Source organism: Pseudorasbora parva, chromosome 10, assembly GCF_024679245.1.
Source record: "Pseudorasbora parva isolate DD20220531a chromosome 10, ASM2467924v1, whole genome shotgun sequence".
Classification (NCBI taxonomy): Eukaryota; Metazoa; Chordata; class Actinopteri; order Cypriniformes; family Gobionidae; genus Pseudorasbora; species Pseudorasbora parva.
In genome coordinates this window covers 43,030,444-43,053,546 of record NC_090181.1, presented here as the reverse complement: position 1 = coordinate 43,053,546, position 23,103 = coordinate 43,030,444, and the positions used below count along the sequence as shown (strand labels likewise).

At 38.3% G+C, this 23,103-nt stretch overlaps 1 protein-coding gene across 1 annotated transcript in view; it reads left to right on the top strand.

Moving 5' to 3' along the window:
* Window positions 1-11,425, top strand: part of LOC137090469 (nucleolar protein 10-like) — a 48,546-nt gene extending 37,121 nt beyond the window's left edge. Inside the window, exons 21-23 of the mRNA XM_067454431.1 lie at window positions 1,206-1,525; window positions 8,081-8,183; window positions 11,025-11,425. Coding sequence (XP_067310532.1) covers window positions 1,206-1,525; window positions 8,081-8,183; window positions 11,025-11,216 — 615 coding nt within the window. The 3' untranslated portion in view covers window positions 11,217-11,425. The remainder of the gene's footprint in view (window positions 1-1,205; window positions 1,526-8,080; window positions 8,184-11,024) is intronic.
* The last annotated feature ends 11,678 nt before the right edge of the window (window positions 11,426-23,103 follow it).

Below are 23,103 nucleotides of genomic sequence, written 5' to 3'. Positions count from 1 at the left end.
CATTTTCGCGCCACTAAGGCGACACATCTGTTTAACAACAGGCTGTGAGAGGGCTGTGGACCACCGTGGACCAAACGACACAAAATTATCCACAAAGAAAACAGAGCGATGGACTCCATTGTGTTCAGAGAGTGCCGCTCTTCCTGTTTATCCCGAAACCGTCGCAACATAATGACGTAAGCGTGCTCCGGCACGAATGCTGAAACCCTATGTGAGTGCAGGCCAGAGGGGGAGGGGGGACAATCGTACTCGGGCCCGGTTCATGGCAACCGTGCCTAGTGTGAGTACACCCTTAAAGTATCTTCTTATTAAACTGTTTGTACACTTACAAAGTTCTCAATGCTTCGGTTTGCATGTAGGGACCCTCATCATGCCACCTTGTTAGTGTGAGGCTTTTTTGAGCCTTGTTAGTGGTATTAACTAGTGATTTAATTTCACTTACCCTGTGCCCCATACACAAGCGGTATAAGCTAATCTGTTTTTAGAGATAAAATGCTTTACATTTGATTTTCATGAAAACGCATCCCAGAAAACGATTTACTCTGTCACCATCTGTTTATTACCCCTAGGGTAATTTTTCACCAGAGTTGTCCTGTAACACTGGGTTATTTGTGAAGCTGAACAAGGGGATCTTTCTCTCACAACCAGAAAGTTGTTGATTTCATGGTCTAAAAATTAAATGACAACGCTGCCGACGGCTCCCGTGACCCAAACAAAGCTCGTTATGAGCACGTACAGGGCCATACTAAAAAAAACTCTCCACAACTTATTCAGATCTTGAAGGAGTGTTTTTGGCACAGAAATACTCTGTCATAAGTCCAATACGTTTTTTTTTTTTGGTCATGTTTTTTATGAGAATCAACTGTTTAACAGTTTAAATAAGTCAGAATGAATGAAATGTGAATTATTTTGAGGATTTTTGTTGTTGTTCGCAATAATAACCCTGAAACGCACAGCATTTCTAAAGTTTTTCAAAAAAAAGTAGACTAAAGTGAATAAATAAAAACGAATTCAAAATATGAGTAAAACTACAGTAGTATTTCAGGGATTGTAAAATAAATAACGCTGGTGTAGATAAAAATGCAGGTCATGATGAACAGAGGTAAAGTCTTCTGATTTGTGGAAAATAATAATATAAGAAAAAAGTAGTGCAACTTCTAGTTTGCTCGTTGAGATTTTTCTCAAACTCACTGTCTCACTATCAGGATGGGGATGAGGAGGAGAAGGAGGTGGAAGGCCGTGGCAGCTCAGAGGAAGAGGAGAGCTCTGACGATGACGATAAGAGCTGGGTGGAGGAAGTGAGGGAGCAGCGGCGTCTTATACGGGCGGAGGAGCGAGAGCGCAGCTTCAACCAGAGGAAAGAGAGGAGGCAACAGGACCGCGACACCAGCTTACAGAGCTCTGATCCAGTCGGAAACCTCCAGCGGGAGCCTCAGAACCAGAGTCGGCCCAGATTCTATCAGATCAAAGCTGGAGAGGAGTTTCGCAGCTTCAGCGACGTGTCCCATAAGCAGAAGATGCAGAAGTAAGTTTCCAGTTCTCATTGATCCATTTTAAAAACATTTATAGCTCTTAACTGTGGAATATGAAGTAGGGATGGGCATTTTCCCAAAATATTGTAATCGAATATTTGGGCTCATAAAAATCGAATATTTAATTTAAATTGGGTATTTTGACTTTTTTTATTTATTTATTTTTTACATGTCACCATTTCTGAACAAGTTTATGATTAGGCAATGTACACAACACACTTACGTTGAATGAATGAATGAATGAGGCATTTTATATAGTGCTTTTATATGTACTACTGTACACCCAAAGCACTTCACACTCATGTCAGGGGTCTCTCCTCAACCACCACCAGTGTGCAGCATCCACTTGGATGATGCGACGGCAGCCACAGTACAAAGGCGCCAGTGCGCTCACCACACACCAGCGAAAGGTGGAGAGGAGAGTTTAATAGAGCTAATTCAGTGGATGGGGATTTATTAGGAGGCCATGATTGGTAAGGGCTAATCAAGGGAATTTGGCCAGGACACCGGGGTTACACCCCTACTCTTTTACGAGAAGTGCCATGGGATTTTTAATGATCACAGAGAGTCAGGACCTCGGTTTAACGTCTCATCCGAAAGACGGCGCTCTTTGACAGTATAGTGTCCCCATCACTATACTGGGGTGTTAGGACCCACACAGACCACAGGGTGAGCACCCCCTGCTGGCCTCGCTAACACCTCTAGTATAACTACATGGGTATTATACTGGTATTACAACATAAACATGGTTAATGAGGACATTTCAAATGTCCTCATATTTCAAATAGCTTTAAAAACATACTACATGATTTTTTATTTTTTAAAATTTTTTAAGATACGTTATATCTTAAGGTGTGTAAAAAAAAAAAGCCTAAAGAACAAAAGCATTATAAGCTCAAGCAGCACGAGCGGAAGGAGACACTAATAAAGCAGAGTGCGTCGGTTATCGTGCAGAACGTACATACACACATACACACACACACGCATTGGTCTATGTGGTTTACAGGGACTCTCCATAGGCGTAATGGTTTTTATACCGTACAAACCGTATTTTCTATCCCCTTACACTGCCCCTGCCCCTAAACCTACCCATCACAGGAAACATTCTGCATTTTTACTTTCTCAAAAAAAATCATGTAGTATGTTTTTAAAGCTATTTGAAATATGAGGACATTTGATATGTCCTCATAAACCACGTTTATGTTGTAATACCAGTGTAATACCCATGTAGTTATACAAATTTGTGTCCTCATAAACCACATAAACAGGCACACACACACGAGTCGGTATATGGTTGTCGTGTTTGTATCGTTTAAAATTTTCATGTTGAGAGAAACTAATATTATTGGATGATGATATTCTCTGGTGAGGAAATGCGCCACTGAAAGACGTAGTGGAGAAAAAGATAACAGTTAAGTGATGTTTGAGTAAAGCACTTTGTGTTTTCTGTTCTTAAACCCTCAACGAACTTTAAAGGAAGCATTTGTCTCGAGGTAATTTTGCTATTATAAGTTATCTTGCTCTCACTCGGGGTACAGATGCACTTACCTGCAGTCGTGAATGCAGTGATCTCTGTCTTTCATCAGTCGGCTGGTGTTTGGATCTCATGTGATTCTCGTTTGTGGTGGTGATATTCTGATACGTTTCAGTAATTGATTTCATCAAAAGTAACTCCATTTTGTAAGATCATTTTCAATTTTCATCTTAGTAATTCTAAACATCGCGAGGCAGACGACGACATTGTGATCAAATACACTCAACTTATTAACCCGCTCCACAGCGCCACCCAGTAGATTTAGTCATAACTGCGAGATTTAGAGGGATTTCTCGTGGATTTAGTGCATTTACAGACAGCAAATCAACGCAGTAATATTCAAATAGTATTTTTAGTTTTCGATTATTAATTACAGATCGAATATTCGTGCACACCCCTAATATGAAGTAAACCTTGGAGTTTAAAAGCATCTATCATGCTTTTTCACATGTTCATCTCTCTTTAATGTGTAATGATGCTGTTTGGGCATGAAAAAGGTCAAAGTCCCTCCAGCAGGAGTTCTTCTCTATATCAGAGTCAATGTTTCTGAACTCCCTGAAAGAGACTGTACTCTTGAGTTCTCTTCTGAGAACGAACGTAATAACTGATGGTTATGGTAAGGGGCGGGACATTTCCCAAACACAGGCGAAGCACTTGACCAATCACAACACACTGCTCCAGTCGACAAATCAGAGCACACTGTGCTTTCAGAAGGAGGGGCTCCATTGACACAGGATCTTGAACATTGAGCTTTTGAACATTCAGGCATGAAAACCTGTTCTAGTAGAGTCCAATAATTAAATCAAGACTTAAAGGGCATAATAGTTCATCTTTAAAGATGGATTGCTCAAGTACAATGGACTAGTGTTGTCAAAGATATCAGTTCTTTGATGCATCTCAATTCTAAATATTGGAAATGCTTTTATTTATTAGGGGTGTATCAATATGCATTACATCCAGAATCTAATGTCTGGATTCTGTTAGATTCACAATACTGATCTCCCAAAATAGACTCTCACAATAAACAAAATGGTACAAAAATGGTAAATTTTTAGCTATTACTTCTAAGAAAAATAAAGATAAATGTGTACATGCTAAAACTTTTAAAACAACTATTCTAGCACTCTGAGAGCGCACTGTCAGTAATGAAAGTCCTTTCCTAACCTTGTTTGAAACTCAGTGGGTGTTTTATTGACAGGTAATGCATGTTGTCTGAGGGCTACATATAAAAGAGCATGCCAAATATAGAGCATGTCCTTCTGAAACGCCTAATGTGCTAGACAATCATCTAATGCTCCCCAGACTTGGGTTTACACGGTAAACTTACTACATTTATACTAGCAGGGTTTTAACATTAAAATCAACATGAAATAAAATAGTTGCTTATAACGTGGGAAAGCAATGTGCGCCATTTCATCCGAAATCATTAATAAACCTACACCAACACCACAGAATACATCAATATGTTTCTAAATATGCAAACTGTTCATCGAAATTTCAAAATAAAAGTCTAAACCTTTGCTCTGAGTTGAAATGTTTTGATGTCCACACATTGTTCAAGAAATTACAGTGGCATTTTTTTCGTAAAGAAGTGGACCAATAATTAAAGATCAAGTTAACGTTTGATTTAAATATCGTTTGGCCAATTTTAAACCAGGATTTGATCTGCTGTAATGTGTAACAACAATCACCAGGTGCTCTCTGCAGGCCTTTATTATAACACATAATGTACACAAGATGATGTTTATTATGAATTTGTATAGTGCTGTTCTATAAAAACATATGATTACTTGTTTTTAATGCTTTATTTGAATAAAATATTATTGCCTCATTGTTATTTATATCTGTATTTTAAGTCTTTTTAAAGGCTGAGTTCTATTTTAATTAACACAAAATATATCTGATTAATAGTCAAATTAATTGGACGATTACTGGATTACCAAAATAAACGTTAGTGACAGTCCTACATGAAAGTAAAATTACATATGATGTCAAATAATGTATGTCTAGTGAAAGTCCCAGTGAACCAGAAGTAGCAAGTGAGTTTACAGTCGTTGTACAGTCGTTCTGGAGAAAACAGTGATGTTATCAGCTTATTTTAATTTATCATATAGCAACAATGCTGGCAGGTCAGTATTATAGTTTATAGAATTAAATTTGTATTTTTAGTTGAATAACTTGGATCATAATTTAAAGTGAATATTGAATAGAGGGCAGGTTTTTACTTCAGTTCCTCCTCTCCATCTCTCACTCATAGCGGTTGCAGGTGGAGTGGTGAAGGATATTCAAACCCAAGCCGTCAAACTGCCTTCATCGGAAAGGGAACACCATTCCAGATTGGAAGTTACTTTTCAGATTTTGATTAAAAATTCCCGCAACAAACTAATTTTTTTTTGTGCGTTAACTAGCACGGATTAATTGTTCACCCTAAGACCTATAATATGTGCTAACAAAGTAAATAGGGTCAATTTTAATTTCATGAAGACTTAAAATATTGTGCCATGATTTAGAGCACAAAAATCAATTATGCCTCTTACCCAGAGTGCCTTTAGCCTTGTTATGCCCTTGAGTCATTTTTTATTTGTTGGTCGTTTTTATGTCTTTTTCTCGATCACTGTTAGATTTAACTTGACAGAGGTGTCAAAAGTATTGACATTCATTACTCGGGTAGAAGTATAGATACTAGGGTTTAAAACTGTAGAAGTTGACGTATCATCTCAAGCTTTTTACTCAAGTAAAAGTACTGGTTTCAAAACTACTTAGAGTATAAAATTTAAAGTAATGGAAAAAATGGCATTTAAGGACAAAAGCTTAGGCTGCGCCACAGGGGCCTATAGTGCACTACCCCACCTCCTCCCCAAAAAATTCTAAAGGCCATAATGACTATAATATTGTATTAAAGGGGTACTTCAGCGCTGGGAAGATGAATCTGTATTTAAACTGGGTCATTAATGTAGTAGAAATGTGAAATTATTTTTTAATTTGGGGCCTTCTAGACTGAGAAAATACAGAAAATGTATTTTTGTCTCATGGGGATAAAAGACTACAATTCCCAGAATGCTTCGCTGCCCTGTGAGGCCATTCCCAAAGCCACCAACTGGATTACTGTGACTGAGTTGGAGGAGACACTACAATTAAAAACTGAACGTGTCTGTTCAATATAATGAGTGAGTCACCGCGCGAGTATCACAGCACTGAGCACTAACTGCAGGAGTCAGATTAATGAGCTGATGAGCTCGTGATGACAGCTGAGTGATCGCGACTACACTCACAACAGCATACATTCACAACGCGAGTTCAGTCTGGCACGTTTCGGGTCATGCCTTTGCAAGCTTAACTTTCATAGAAATTAATTTGAGAAGTTAAAAGACTTACATTGCTCAGCATATCTCCGTTTAAATGAGTGCCTGCAGCTGCCAGCTGAGCTCTGAGTGTGATCTCCATCCCCATGCGCGGGTTCAAAACATGCGGAAATGGCTCCCTCTGCTGGCTGTAGTCTTCAGCCTTTGGCCAAACATTCCTCCTGTGATGCAAAAATTGTCAATTTGCGTCATAGGAGGAATTTTTCCAGAAATAAAATGCATAAATCTCTTGTCTCAGGGGGATATGAGGGGGGAAAGCACAATCAATTGAATATACTCCAGGGTTTCTACTGATACAAAGCCATATGCTAATCGCTGAAGTAACCCTTTAAAATGTTAATGTTTTGGCTACCTGTTTCAGCCACATAGTGGAACCATTGGAAGTGAACACATTTCAGTACAATGCAAATACATTAAAGAACCATACACTGTAAAAAAAAAAAAAGAAAAAAAAAAAAAAGAAAGTCACCGCCTGAAATTAAGTACAATCAACTTGGATGTTTAAATTATTTCAACTTAGATTATGTTTAACTCACTTTAAAAAATGAGTTGCATCCTTAAAAGGTTAACATTTCTTAACTTATTTTGATGAGTTAAAACAATGTAAAAACACTTGTTGTCATAACTTTTAGAACATATAAAGTTTTACAGTGCATATGTGTACTATTGAGCATTACGTGATTTGTGTCAGGTGCAGGTGCGATGGATCGCGTACAAACCAATAGTGTCGGAATGGTATATTTATACTTCTCATCCAACCACAATCAAATTCACTCAATCTGGATGCCACTATTTATCGGGATAGGTTTTATTATTATTATTATTTGAATTAAAACAAACTGGAATTAAATAGGAGTAACAAGGCTATTTTTAAAATGAAGTAGAAGTAAAAAGTCGGCTGAAAAATAATCACTCCAGTGAAGTAAAGATACTCAAAATTTCTACGTAAAGGGTTAGTTTACCCAAAAATGAAAATTATGTCATTAAGGACTCCCCCTAATGTCGTTCCTCACCTGTAAGACCTCCGTTCATCTTCAGACACCGTTTAAAATATTTGATATTTAGTCCGAGAGCGTATGCAAGTGTATGCACACTATACTGTCCATGTCCAGAAAGGGAATAAAAACATCATCACAGTAGTCCATATGAGACATCAGTGGGTTAATTAGAGTCTCTTGAAGCATCGAAAATACATTTTGGTCCAAAAATAACAAAAAGTACGACTTTATTCAGCATCGTCTTCTCTTCCGCATTTGTTTTCAATCCTCAAATAAAGATTCAAACGGTCATGAATGCTGAATAAAGTCGTACTTTTTGTTATTTTTGGACCAAAATGTATTTTCGATGCTTCAAGAGACTCTAATGAACCCACTGATGTCTCATATGAACTACTGTGATGATGTTTTTATTCCCTTTCTGGACATGGACAGTATAGTGTGCATACACTTGCATACGCTCTCGGACTAAATATAAAATATCTTAAACTGTGTGTGAAGATGAACGGAGGTCTTACAGGTGAGGAACGACATTAGGGGGCGTCATTAATGGCATACATTTCATTTTTGGGTGAACTAACCCTTTAAGTAAGGTAACAAAGTATTTTGTACTTTGTTACTTGACACCTAATTTGAACACTGTTTGCCGTCACACAGGACATCTCTGGAGGAGCGGCTGCAGCGGGAGGAGAGATCAGGGATGCTGAACCTCAGCGACGCAGCGGTTGGAAGCAAACAGCTTACGTTCACTCTCAAGAAGGTAAGCATGATGATGAACAAGTGTGTGTTAATGTGGGCGATCGTATTTACGACTGTTCTTTAATGAGCTTGCAGGTGTGATGTTGTAATCCTAGAAATTTCCAGTTGAGTAAAAACACATGACTGATTCATTCAAACCGTTATATAAGCCATCACTTGCAGGTTTGCTAAACACCTTTTCACTTAATCTGGCCCTAGTCATATGTTTGTTTCTCGCTTTTCCTCTATCTTCACCTCTCCCTCTTTGTTTAAATGAAGGTGATGGTGTGTTAAAACTGGGTCAGCCTCATTTCCAGCTCAGATTTCCGCTGACTCATATCAAAAACTGGCTTCAGAATGACCTGAAATTCTCACCGTTGTTTTCTGTCCTTTGACCGCTCGCTCACACGCCCATTTAATTCCCATACTCCTCCTGTCTGTCACACACATCATTCAGTCAAGTCACTTTGCTGCTTTGTTGGACGTTCCTGGAAATATTTTAGTAACTGGATAGTTTGAGGTCATCTTATCCTTCCAAAATCTAAACGTTTACATGAATGTTCCTTGCATTAAAGGAATGAATAACGGAATTATTCTTAACTGTTCGCTCGCATGCTAATAGATTTCCCAAAGGAAACCCCAAAAAGTATCTCACACAGATCTTTTCCATAGAACGATAGTTCATAGTGAGACTGCCAAGCACCATTTAAAATAAAGTAGTCCTTGTGACTCATGCACTATAATCCAGCTCTTCTGAAGTCATGTAAAAGCTTTCTGTAATTGTTCAGAGATTATCTACACCTTCTGCTCTTGCTCTTAGTGTATTATGACCGAGTTCAAACACATTCATGTTCAAAGTATGGGGTCAGAAAGATTTTGTTTTTAAAGAATGAATGCTTTTATTCAGCAGATGCATTAAAGTGATCAAAAAATGATTTGTTTTGAACTTTCTTTTCTTCAAAGAATCTTTAGAAAAGCAGGTCATTGTTTCTGCAAAAACATTCAACTGTTTTCAACATTGATAACAATCATAAATGTTTCTTGAGCAGCAAAACATCATATCAGAAAGATTTCTGAAGGATCATGTGAGGCTGAAGACTAGAGTAATGCTGCTGAAAATTCAGCTTTGATCACAGAAATTAATGACATTTTATAATGTTATTTTAAAATGTAATTAGACTCGACAATACCTGTTTTACTGTAGTCTTGATTAAATAAATACAGCTTTGGTGAGCAGAGGAGACTATGAAAAAGATTCAAAATCTTACTAACTTTTACATGGTAGTCTGTAGGCGTGTGACGGTTCAATTTAATCACGGATCGGTTTTTATCATTGCTTTAGGGTCAAGCTACGGTTCGGTATGTGCTATGTTCAGAGGAATAAAGGACTATTATCAAATAAAAAAGAAAATAAGAACAAATAATCAAACACAAGCTACAATAAATACAATAGAGCAAAAATACAAATGAAAGCCTGTTTTTCAGGTATCTAACAGTAGTTCGTTTTCAGGTACAGAGATTGAACAAAGTAATCAAGTGCAAAATATTGCATATAATATTCACTGTATGAATAAATGTGACCCGTGCTACCAAAATGACTCGCAATGAGCACATTTTGTTGTTTTCACCCTTAAATCATAGTTCATTAGAATCTCTTGAAGCATCGAAAATACATTTTGGTCCAAAAATAACAAAAACTACGACTTTATTCAGCATTGTCTTCTCTTCTGTGTTTGTGTTCAATCCTCAAATAAAGATTCAAACGGTCATGAATCAGTGTATTGATTCATGATTCGGATCACCAATGTCATGTGATTTCAGCAGTTTGAAACGCGATCCGAATTATAAAGCAATCTGTGATTTCAGCAGTTTGATGTAGTTTTTGTTATTTTTGGACCAAAATGTATTTTCGATGCTTCAAGAGACTCTAATGAACCCACTGATGTCTCATATGGACTACTGTGATGATGTTTTTATTCCCTTTCTGGACATGGACAGTAAAGTGTGCATACACTTGCATACGCTCTCGGACTAAATATAAAATATCTTAAACTGTGTGTGAAGATGAACGGAGGTCTTACGGGTGAGGAACAACATTTAGGGGAGTCATTAATGACATCAATTTCGTTTTTGGGTGAACTAACCCTTTAACAAAACTAGAAAAGAGGGAAAATATACTGATGGACAGCAGCACTTATTTAAAGGCTGTATTTTACTATAAATGCCATGCTGGGACATCTCTTTGAACTGTTTCTTTCCATGATTTGTCTGAGCAAACCAATGAATGACTAAAGAAAGCTGATGAATCACTGAAATGAATCAAGTCTCCCATTGCCTCTTGAGAGAGGGAGAGAGCGTGAAAAAAAACTATTCTGATTACAGCCGAGTGAGTTTTGTCACGCTATGCTGATCTTCCTTGAAAAGGTTGCCTGTTAAAAGGAAAAGAGACTATTTTTTAGTATTGTCGAGCTACTGAACAGTGGAGATAAGTCTATTGTGTCACTGCCTTTAGTTTATCACAACTCAATCCTGCTAAGATTCCTCAGTCAAAAAAAAAATCCCTTCGAAAGTAAAGCTACGTGAAGGCCAAGTACGGTAACCCATATTTGTCCTCTGCATTTAACCCATCCGAGTTAACACACACTCTAGGAGCAGTGAGTAGTGAACATGCAGCAAAACGTGGACACACTCCTGGAGCACAGTGGGAAACAATCGGGGAGCGATTTGGGGTTAGGTGCATACAAACCTGTGAGCTTTCGGGTAACCAGTTTGACTCTAAACATTAGGCCACGACCGCACCTTGAAAGAGTTATATTTTTGGCAAGTTTTGGCTTTGCCACTAACTCTGTCTTGTATTGCACAGACGGAGAGGCAGCGATATCAACAGCAGGCTGAACGTGACCATCATGAGGAGAGGAGGAAGATCAGACGGGCGGCTGGACACCTACATTCTCAAAGGGGAGGAAGAGGACGAGGCTTCGGGAGAGGAAGAGGCGGAGGAAGAGGAAGAGGCGGAGGAAGAGGAAGAGGTGGAGGAAGAGGAAGACCCTTTTAAACTCAGGACTGATCGTGGTCACTCGATGTTGACACAGGACTTTTAATACTGCCTTATAACGTGTCTGATCAGACATCTGCAGAAATGAGATCGTTCCATCACAGACGCCATCACTGATTCACATTGAGACTGTGTGTGTGTGCGCGCGTGCGTGCGTGTGTGTGCGTGTGTGTGTATGTGTGTGTGGTATCAGACCTCTTTTTCCACAACATCTCAGTACAGCCTAAACAGAACCTTGTGTTTTGTGAAGTACCATAAAACATTTTTATCAACATTTGCCTGTCCTTTTCTCTTATGTTTACACACACAAAAAGAATCCCATACGGCATTAGTTCAATTTTACTGCTGATCATTTCTGAAATGCTTTTGAATTTTTATACTAGTTAGGGATGTTAACCGATGACCGTTGGACAGATGGTTGACCGTATCAACGTTAACCGATCAAAGTTATCGGTTTTGAATTTACTAATCTCTAAATTAGGCTATTATAGACAGTGGACTAAACGCTACTACAGTTAGCCGTCTCATTCCAAAAACTTTTTGTGTAAAGTGAACAAATCCCTCACACTCAATTTTTCATAACTCGCCTGTTTGTACTTAATAAACCAATAAAAACATTTGCCGCGAGGTCCCAGCGTTTGGGTTTGCGCGCTCACAAGGTTTGCAAAAAGTAAACAGGCTAACACTCGAGGCTAGAGCCAGGGCAGACGACAGGATGAAGCGTCATTTGGAAATATATTACATCTACATTTCAGTGGAAACACGTAATGTATTGATCGTCTTTCTTTATTATTGTTAGCACTACCTCGAACTCAAGCGGCGTCTTTTCAGAGCTGTCATTTTCTTAAATGAGCCGCGGCAATGTTTCAAATAAGCTCATAATGCTGGACAAATGCCTTTATTTTCAACGCGATCACCTCGTACCCAAACCATTTCGAAACTAAGGAGCCATTTGTTTGTCAATTACAAACAAGCTCCCCGGCGGCACGTTTGCGGGACTCATGTTACGCGCTGTAGGGGATTTTAAAAAAGTGATGTGAGTGGGAGGAAGGCGCCGGCGTCGGGACAGTGTGTGTGTGTGTGTGTGTGAGAGCGCGAGGCAGAGCGGCAGAGAGATCATAGAGAGATGCGACAGAGTTAGTTTACAACTACGAAGTTATGGATTTACTCTAGAAAACTAGTTAACCAACGGAGGCAGGCCATAACTGAAAATGTGCTGTTTTCCATGGGCTTCTTCTATGTAGTGTGTACTAAATATGTGCACTTTACCATGGGATATGGTCTTTATACTCGTTGACTCAATCAGACATTCCATTATATTAGGGTTCCAACTAACAATTGTTGTGAAATCTGTTTATTATTTAGTTTTAGGATTTAAAAAACAATTTAGCTTAGTGTTTTTTTTTTTTTACTCTGAATGAACAGGCTTTTGCTGTCAAGATGAACTTTTTGGCAAAATAGAAATGCTCTCAGGATTTGACAAATTGGTACAGTCTCTAAAGTTACATACGACATTGGTATACATAATTTCATTAGCATTTGATGAGAATGATTTACAGTCACAACCAACTGCTGAGTGTTCATGGGTGTCGGGTATGATTCACACCTGTTTATTCAAATAAACTTAAATCCCAAATATTGCTATGGTGTGTGTACCTGAAACCTAATAATAAAAAATGTGGAAGGTTGAGTACTTTTAAAAGTGCTACTTTTTACTCCTACTTTGAGTAGTATTTAGGACAGGTACTTTTACTCTACTTGAACTACTTTTTTGAGAAGTAACAGTACTTCTACTTGAGTAAGCTTTATGCTCTTTCCACCACTGGGTTTATCCAAGTTCTAGAACAACATATGCTCCCATCCAGACATCGTCTCTTTTGCATTTTCCAACATGACAATGCCAGACCACATACTGCATCTATCACAACATCATGGCTGTGTAGAAGAAGGATCTGAGTACTGACATGCCCAGCCTGCAGTCCAGATCGTTTAGCCATAGAAAACATTTGGTGCATCATAAAGAGGAAGATGCGGCAAAGAAGACCTAAGACAGTTGAGTAACTAGAAGCATGTATTAGACAAGATTGGGACGACCTTCATATTCCTAAACTTGAGATACTTGTCTCCTCAGTCCCCAGACTAGTTATAAAAAGAAGAGGGGATGCCACACAGTGGTAAACATGGCCTTGTCCCAACTTTTTTAAAATGAGTTGATGCCATGAAATGTAAAATCAACTTATTTTTCCCTTAAAATTATACATTTTCTCTGTTTAAAGTGCATTCTGATTTTATTCACAATTTGGCAAGTGTCCCAACTTTTTGGGAATCGGGTTTGTAAATGAATACACTGATTGATAAAGGAATAAAGTGCATAAAATACATGTGATTAAGTTGAGTGTGGCTATGGAAGAGTTACATTATCTTATGGAGAGATAAACTGTTTCTCTGAAACTAAGATGAAAAACCTTATTACACATTAAACAAATTAACTAAAGAGTATTTGTTATTAACTAGCATCAGTTATAGTGGGGGGAAATATATTTAGTCAGCCATTAGTTGTGCAAGTTTTCCCACTTAAAAAGATGAGAGAGGCCTGTCAGACAATGTGAGTTTCTGGATTTTAGTTTTTTTTCTAATTCTCTCATAGTTGAAGTGTACTTATGATGAAAATTACAGGCCTCTCTCATCTTTAAGTGGGAGAACTTGCACAACTAGTGGCTGACTAAATAATACTTTTTTGCCCTACTGTATTACTTCTAATGTAAATTACAGAAACATACAGTGATAATATACAACAAACCCAAGGTCTCTGAAAAGAGGTTTGGTTAAAGGGTTACTTCAACGATTAGCATATGGCTTTGTATCAGTAAAAACCCTAGAGGGGTTATTCAAATGATCCAGTGATTCAGTAGCGATGGCTTTGGGAGTGGCCTCATCGGGCAGTGAAGCATTCTGGGAATTGTTGTCTTATCCCCATGAGACAAAAATACATTTTCTGTCTTTTCTCAGTCTAGAAAGCACCAAATTCAAAAATAATTTCACATTTCCTCTACATTAATGACCCAGTTTAAATACAGATTCATCTTCCCTGCGCTGAAGTACCCCTTTAAGTGATATTTATGTTGAGCAAGCAGTCTGATGGCGATGACTTCTTAAATTTGTCGCATCTCCATTCCAGTGTTGTGATTAGCTGCTACATCAGTGGGGCAAACACCCACCCTTCTTTTCCCTGTGAAACTCACTTGCAAAATGTACACAGTTAGAAGTCCTTTAAGTTTATAAATATATTTTTTCACTCTCCAAACCACAACCAGAGGTTTCATGTAGGTTAATGTAGGTTGTCTACAAACCGGGGGAAAGTTTGGTGGTTTAATCCCTGGCTCCACCTGACCAAGTGTCCGAGGTGTCCATGAGCAATACACCTAACTCCAGCTGCTCTTGATGAGTTGAATGGTGCCTTGCATGGCTGACACCGCCGTCGGTGTATGAATGGGTGAATGTGAGGTAAAGCGCTTTGGATGGATATAGGTCTGTTGAAAGCGCTATATAAATGCAGTCCAATATTCTAGACAAATAGACATAACCCCTCGTGTTCGCAACACCCAATTCAAGCGGGACTCAAGAGAGCGTCTCTTTAGATCAGAGGATTTAGGTTTACTCGCACAGCAAATACTTGCTGGCCTCCGTTACATAGACACCAAACATGATGGAAAAAGATTGAACTGTAATGCATTCATTCATTTGTTCAATAACAGCTGAATTTGTGTAAGATGTTGCAATATTCAGTTAAAGTATAGCGCCACCCACTGGCAGCAGGAAGAGATGTGTTTAACACTGTGATGCAATGTGAATAGCAACATACTAAATACACAATTGAGTACTAAACATGCTAGAAACATTCTAAAACATGCTAACATCATTTAGCTGAGTGCTAAAGTATGCTATTATCGTCATTAAACAGGAAGCTGTTGTAACTCAAGCATACAATGTCCAAGTATACCTCAAACTTCACCTTTGATAAGTGCTTTTCCTGAAGACATCGACATGCCAAAATAGCAGTCTTCCTATTTTTATATACTTAAATGCATATTTCCCATCGTGCTCTGTTTTCCTAAAGCCACCGGGTGACGGTGACACAGGTGCGAGGGTCCTTTCATCACTGCTTGCAGCTTTAATTTTAGATTGTTGATTTTATCAATGTTGTTGCAGCCCTAGGTTAAAATAATTTGCAATGTCTTATGGAAGGAATAGATTATGCATACATTAGACATTAAAGGGTTACTTCAGCGATTAGCATATGGCTTTGTATTAGTAGAAATCTAGAAACCTGGAGTATATACGAATGATTGTGCTTCCCCCCTCATATCCCCCTGAGACAAGAGATTTATGCATTTTATTTCTGGAGAAATTCCTCCCATAACGCAAATATCGTCAATTTGCGCCATCGGAGGAATTGTTGGCCAGAGGCTAAAGACTACAGCCAGCAGAGGGAGCCATTTCCGCATGTTTTCAACTCGCGCGTGGGGGATGGAGATCACACAGCACTCATCTCACAGCTGGAGCCTCAGGCATTCATGTTTAAACTGTGCGGCCAGCAAAGCAAAGTAAGTCTTTCAATTTCTCAAACTACTTCCTATGAAAGTTATGCTTTCAAAGGCATCAACTGAAAATGCGGCAAACGTGCTGAGAATCTATGCCACGGACACGTTTACCTCAGCTCTCATCACGAGCTCATCCATGACTGTCAATGAGACTCCCTCAGTGGCTAAATCACATTTTGAACACACAGGTTCAGTTTTAAATTGTAGTGTCTGTTCTCTAACTGAACTGATTTTATGAAAATGAACGCGGTAGCAGTGGGAAAGTGAAAGTGATCCAGAAATCTAGTAGCTGTGGCTTTGGCAGTGAAGCATTCTGGGAATTGTTGTCTTTCATCCCCATGAGACAAAAATACATTTTCTGTCTTTTCTCAGTCTAGAAGGCACCAAATTCTAAAATAATTTCACATTTCCTCTGCATTAATGACCCAGTTTATATGCAGATTCATCTTCCCAGCGCTGAAGTACTCCTTTAAGTAGACTACTATATAGTATTTACCTTTGTGGAGGATTTTACTTTTCTTTTGTTTTTTGTTGCCTCAAATCGAATCTGTAGTATGTAATACTCGTGTATTCCTCCACTTTTCTTTTTCGAAATTCATTTTATAACTTCTATTGGGGTGTGCAAGGGGTTGTGCACATTATTAGCACAAAAATATGCGTACTTTGAAAATCCATCAGAAATAGTGTCTGGACATCTTTGTTATATAACGTATTATGATTTTGGTGACAGTTATAATATTGCTCACTATTTAGGACAGATGCAAAATTGGGACAAACATTAAAAAGCATCACAGAACTACAAGCATGTAACTGTCCAAACAAAAACGCTCCATTCTCTAATGTTTCTATTTTAACCTCACATTAAATAAACTAGCACCCTCAGTAAAAACTATATTTCTCCCTCACTGAACCTTTTTAGTTTGTTTGAATTAGGGTTAGTTCACTCAAAAATGAAAATTACCCCATGATTTACTCACCCTCAAGCCATAGGTGTACATGACTTTCTTCTTTCAGACAAATAAAATCAGAGTTATAATCTTCTTTCAGAGTTAAAATCAGAGTTATATAAAACATCCTGGCTTATCCAAGCTTTATAATGAGAGTCAATGGTACCTGAGTTTTTGAATCCCCAAAAAATGCATCCATCCCTCATAAAAGTAATCCATACGACTCCAGGGGTTAATAAAGGCCTTCTGAAGCAAAGTCATGAGTTTGTGTAAGAAAAATATCTAAATTTATAACTTCATAAACTATAATCACTGGCTTCCAGTAACGGCCGTATGCGAGTCTCGCTCTAGTGGAAGAGTGACCTCTGACCTGATGCATTGACAAACAGGGAGGATAGAGAAAAACAAAAGACTGCTCACGAATTAGAAGTCTAAAATGACAATGTTTTAAGACTTGTATGGCTTAATATAACATAAATTATCCCTGTGTCCCAATTCGCATACTATCCATACTAAATAGTATTCAAAAATAGAATTAGTATGTCCCAAATCGTCCCAAAATGTTAAAAAAGAGTATTCCAAAGATACCCGGATGGTTTACTATTTCCGGGCAGAATTTGAAGTATGGATCGATGGGCACTCTTAACGGCTGACATTGCCCACAACCCATTGCGAGTTGGACGAGGATTCGATTAGAACTACAAACGTGGATAAAAAGTGTTAAAAAACTACAAACATGAAGGATGTGCAAGTCAGACGGTTAAGTAGAGAGGTTTAGATAAAGGTTTGAGTGATCAATTATCAGTATATAACCTGACAAAAATATATTTATTCAGTCCTATCCACATTATATTTCACCTGCAGCAGCATTGTGAACTTTTTTAATGACACATTTGTTCATTAACTTTTAAATGCATCATTATATTTAAACTGCAAACACATGAGGAGAGTCTCTGACCCACAAAGACCCACACATGGCAGATCAATAAGACTAATTATTAAGACTAATTACATTTAAACACCACAACAACGCTTACGTTTCAGAGTTAAACAAAACCAATGAATTGCTTTGTAATTGCATTTAAAACACACACAAACTCACATGTGCACACACACACACACACACACACACACACACACACACACACACACATTTTCTACAACATATTTCAGTAAGAGACATCTTTTATGTTATATTAAGCCATACAAGTCTTAACACCAGGGGATCCCTTTAAAGAGAAATGTGGGAGGAGCTTGAGTTTGTTGTTTGAACTGCAAGAGACGTCGACTCTCACCTGAGCTTACACTTCTCCTACATCCTACGTCATCCATCGGGTCAGAGGTCACTCGTCATGCATCGGGTCAGAGGTCACTCGTCATCTATCGGGTCAGAGGTCACTCATCACCCATCGGGTCAGAAGTCACTCGTCATGCATCGGGTCAGAGGTCACTCGTCATGCATCGGGTCAGAGGTCACTCGTTATGCATTGGGTCAGCAACAACTGCGTTGTTTTATTGTTTTATGATGTTTCCTGAGGTGCACTTATAATGTTAGAATGCTTTTTACATCAAAAAGGGTCATAATTTATAAGTAAAAGGCATTTTTCCTTCCCTTTTTTAGCCCTCTGCTCTGAACGCTCTGTTTAAAGGGCCGTGTCTGCTGTGAGAGTTCAGTGTAAACGCCCACTGATGTGATTGGCTAACGTCTTTCCATTTGAAATAGCTAAGTATTACTCTTTTTTTCTAGCATGTTTTTACTAGTAGTGGGAAGTTCGGATCATTTTACTGACTCGGATCTTTGAGTCTCGTTCAGCAAAATGAACGAATCTTTTTTCGAGTCATTTCGAGTCATTTCGTTCATTTCACCAAAATGACATGTTAAATAGCCCAACACATCTAGTACTTATGAAAATGTTGATTACATTTTAAAACTACATACAAATAAACTATAGGGTACAGCAACCAAAGCCAAATTATAAGAAGCTGAAATGTTTAATTAATTGATTAGTTGTTGGGTGAGGCTATTGCAGTTTCTCTGTTAGTTCACCTCACCTCCTGATCCAAAACATTCTTTCTCTTGCAACTTCATATTTATCACGTTTGTTTTCCGCCTCTCGTGTCTTCGAGTTCCTCGAGACGTTAGCTGTCGACTCGTCTGTGTCTGACTCTGATCAGATCTGGGGGCTGGGACGCCCGGACCGTGCGTGACACAGGTCCGGAAACAAAAATGATTAGTTCTTACGAGTCTTTCGGGTTTGAGTCTTTCGTTCTTCCTGTTAGTCCCATAGAGTCTATGCTTTCAATAACGGAAACAGAAAAGATTAGTTCTTTTGATCGAGTCTCGGGTTTGAGTCGTTCGTTCTTTTGTCACGTGACTTGTCACCGTATAGAACACAAGTTCACAACCTTTTTAGTAAAAAGCGTAGTTATTTATTTTATTTTTTATATTATTCTCAGTTAATATCAGACATATACAAATATGGGAAATATATTGACTATTCAAGTCTAACATCACAAATTCAATTAGACTAATTTTGAATCAACTGTGTGTGTGTGTGTGTGTGTGTATATATATATATATATATATATATATATATATATATAAAAATATATATATACATACACACACACACACACACACACACACACACACAGCATGTGACTGACAGCAAGAACGAAAGACTCAAACCCGAGACTCAATCAAAAGAACTAATCTTTTCTGTTTCCGTTACTGACAGCATAGACTCTATGGGACTAACAGGAAGAACGAAAGACTCAAACCCGAGACTCAAAAGAACTAATCATTCGGAGATTCAGAGCTGATTCAGAGGCCATATGTTGCGTAATGCGCATGCGCGGTCAACACAAAATGAACGAATCACTATCTGAGACAACTCGGTAGTCCCGAGTCATAATAAAGATTCGTTCAAAATGAACGAATCGTTCATGAACGACACATCACTAGTTTTTACTATTACAGCTCTCATGGTTAACTAATCATTGCAGAAATGATCATTGTAGCCAATCACACACTGTAAAAAATGCTTTTCTTACTTAGTATTTTTGTCTTGTTTCCAGTCCAAACATCTAAAAACTATTAAAACAAGACGTATTTACTAGCAAAAGTAATTGTCTTGTTTTGGGCGAAAAATTCACAAAAATAAGTTGAGTTGTTGCTTAAAATAAGATAAATAATCTTAATTCAAACAGAAAACAAGATTCTTTAGTTTACCCCACTGGCAGATTATTTTGCTTATTTTAAGCAAAAACTCTCTTAATTTTGAGTTATTTTTTCCCAAAACAAGACAATAATTTTTACTTGTCTAGTAAATGTTTCTTAATGTAAGAATTGTTTGATATTTTGACTAGAAACAAGACAAAAATACTAAGTAATGAAAGCTTTTTGTAGTGCAGACATGCTGAGCGCATGAAAGCAGTGCTCTCGTCATTGCAACTCAGTTTATGTCCACTAATGATTCCTTTCATCTTCACTAACAGTGCAAACAAAAAAGAGATTCGTTGAATAAAGCGGGAGTCACTGATAACTCACGCTGTTTGACTGACAGCTGCAGTGTGTGCTGCTCCAACAATTGCAAAGGGAGCTTTCCTTTTAGACCGCTTTTTTTAATAGAACTGAATCTCTGTTAAATAACAGATTCATTTCATCCTACTAAGAGAAACAATGCACGCTGATGTTTAGTCACTGGTTTGATTTACTGACACACAGACAAAGAACATCTGACTGTACATGAATCATTACGTTTCAGATCAGGCATTAGAATGAACACAGTTACTTACGTGTTGGAATACTGTCGAGCCCAGGCACCGCACAATATTTTGTAATCCTCAACGCATGTTTATGACTTGGCAGCTTAAAGGGGGGGTGAAACACTCAGTTTCAGTCAATCTCATGTCAATCTTGAGTACCTATAGAGTAGTATTGCATCCTTCATATCTCCGAAAAGTCTTTAGTTTTATTATATTTATAAAAGAAATATGGGCTGTACCGAGTCTTTCCGGAAAAAAACGGAGGCTGGAGGCGTATCGTGTGGGCGGAGCTAAAGAATGACGAATGCGCAAAGCGGTGACGTCCTCAAGCGTGGAGAAACCCATCGCTATCTCAGCTAATAGATATATGATCCAGAATCATTCGGAGGCTGAAATAGAAACAGCAACAGCAGGACGTCCGTCTCTGTGGTATGTACTGTATTTAATGGCCTGTCAACATTTCTGTGTCTTTACAAGCAGTTTATGAGGACATGATTTGGTTTATGGACTATTGTATGCGACTAAACCTTAGCAGTAGCAAGCAAAACGGTTTTGACCGTCAGACTAGTGTAACGTACATAGAACAACAATGAAGTCCGTTAGCGCATTTGAATGACGAAGCACGCGATCGTGTCGTTTACTGATGTTTACTCACGCGACGAGCCAACAGCACAGACATTTGAAGCAGTTTTACTCACCGGCTGCTTCCAAAGCAGGACCGAACCTTTATCGCTGGGACGGCTCCGTCAAAAACACACTTCTTGGAGTGTGGAGATGAAATGGAATGAAGTGGAGCGCGGCGCGGCGCGGACTATAACCGACATAAGTGTTCACGGACGACTGGATCTGCAGCTTGAGAGCAGTATTTATGGGCGTGCATTTCCTCTCTCGCTCTAGTCACGCGCGCGCGCACCCTACCGGGAGAAGAGCCCGTACGGCCCATACAAGGACCTTCTGGTCTATTAACGTCAAGCCGAGCCATACTCGAAAGAAACTCTCCGAAACTTGTGAGAAACCGGAAGGAGTATGTTTGACACAGAAATAGTCCATCAAACGTCCAACATTAGTGTTTGAAACTTTGTCTATGTTTAGGATGGGAATCCAAGTCTTTAACAGTGTAAAAAGCTCAGTATGCATGAAACTGCATTTCACCCCCCCCCCCCCCCCCCCTTTAATCTGGTCTATGTTACTTAGGTGGGCGGGGCTAAACAGGCAGTGATGAAGTAGGCGGTGCTTGCCTCCCTTTGACATCACAGATCCCCACTTTGAAAAGTCGTTGTCCTTTGCTAAACCTGCTGTCAATAAAAGCTATTATTGGACTAACAAGGAAGTTTTCAGTTCTGAAACTTACAGGATATTCTTGTAGTATGATGACCTCTTATATGTCAAAAGCTCAAGGAAAATTTGATTTCTCAGTTCAAGACCCCTTTAATATAACTCTGATGGTGTTCGGCTGAAAGAAGAAAGTTATATACCCCTATAGGATGGCTTGAGGGGGATTACATTATGGGATGGATTTTCATTTTTGGATGAAAGAACTCTCAAAATGATTCATTCATTTTCATTCATTCATTTATTTATTTATAAAGCACAAATAAACACAACAGAAGTTGACCACTGTGCTGTACAAAGAACAGTAATACAAATAATAAATAATAATATATACAAAACAACAAAGATAATTTAAAAATACATCACTAAATGTAAGCTTAAAAAAACACATGATGATCATAAATTAATTTTTCTAAACAAATAACAACTGCTTTAATGGAATATGAAACTATCAGTTGCTAATATTTGAATATTGAGAGTAATTTAGAGAAGTGAAAGAGCCAGACTGGCCATCTGATGTGAATCACTTCCTTTCATGACTTTGATAGCATTCAGACACAATGTATTTGATAACAGATCACTTAAAAATCTCGCCACTTTCACAGGAATACTACCATTCTTGGGTACTGTTACTTTAAATTAAATAAACATTATCAGAAATGCAATAAATATAAAAATCATTTTTAATAAAATTTTCATTTAATTTACCTTGATAAAAAATGAAATAAAAAAAAAGTAAAATCTCAATGATAAAATAACAGATTCAGATCCTCTTTTCCTCATCAGTTCCTTAAAAGCAAGCCACGTGAGGTTTTAGCTGGTTCTGGGTCTTTAATCTTGCAAAGCTTAAGAAATGTGCTCTGCTTCTACTTTCTGTTAGGAAAAATGCTTCAGCATGTCTGTTTTAGGAGCAGCCTGACATCATCACTGCACAAACCACAAGATTACAGGAGCCAAAACACTCTCGCCCAAATGTGTTGACTGAGTTTGTTTTAATATCCTTATTTTAGCATGAAATCATTCTATATATACATTTTATTTATTTATTCGGAGTGTAGTCACAACTAAAGCCAATATTAGGCACTACACCCAACACTGCCTGTAACACATTGAATCAAATGTAAAAATTTGAAGTAGAAAGACAGAAATAAAATGTACAACTTACAGCCTCCTGTGGAGGGTGCTCTGGGAGTATGGGGTCTGGGGCCCCTGCTTAGGGCTGTTCGGTCCCTGTGTGAC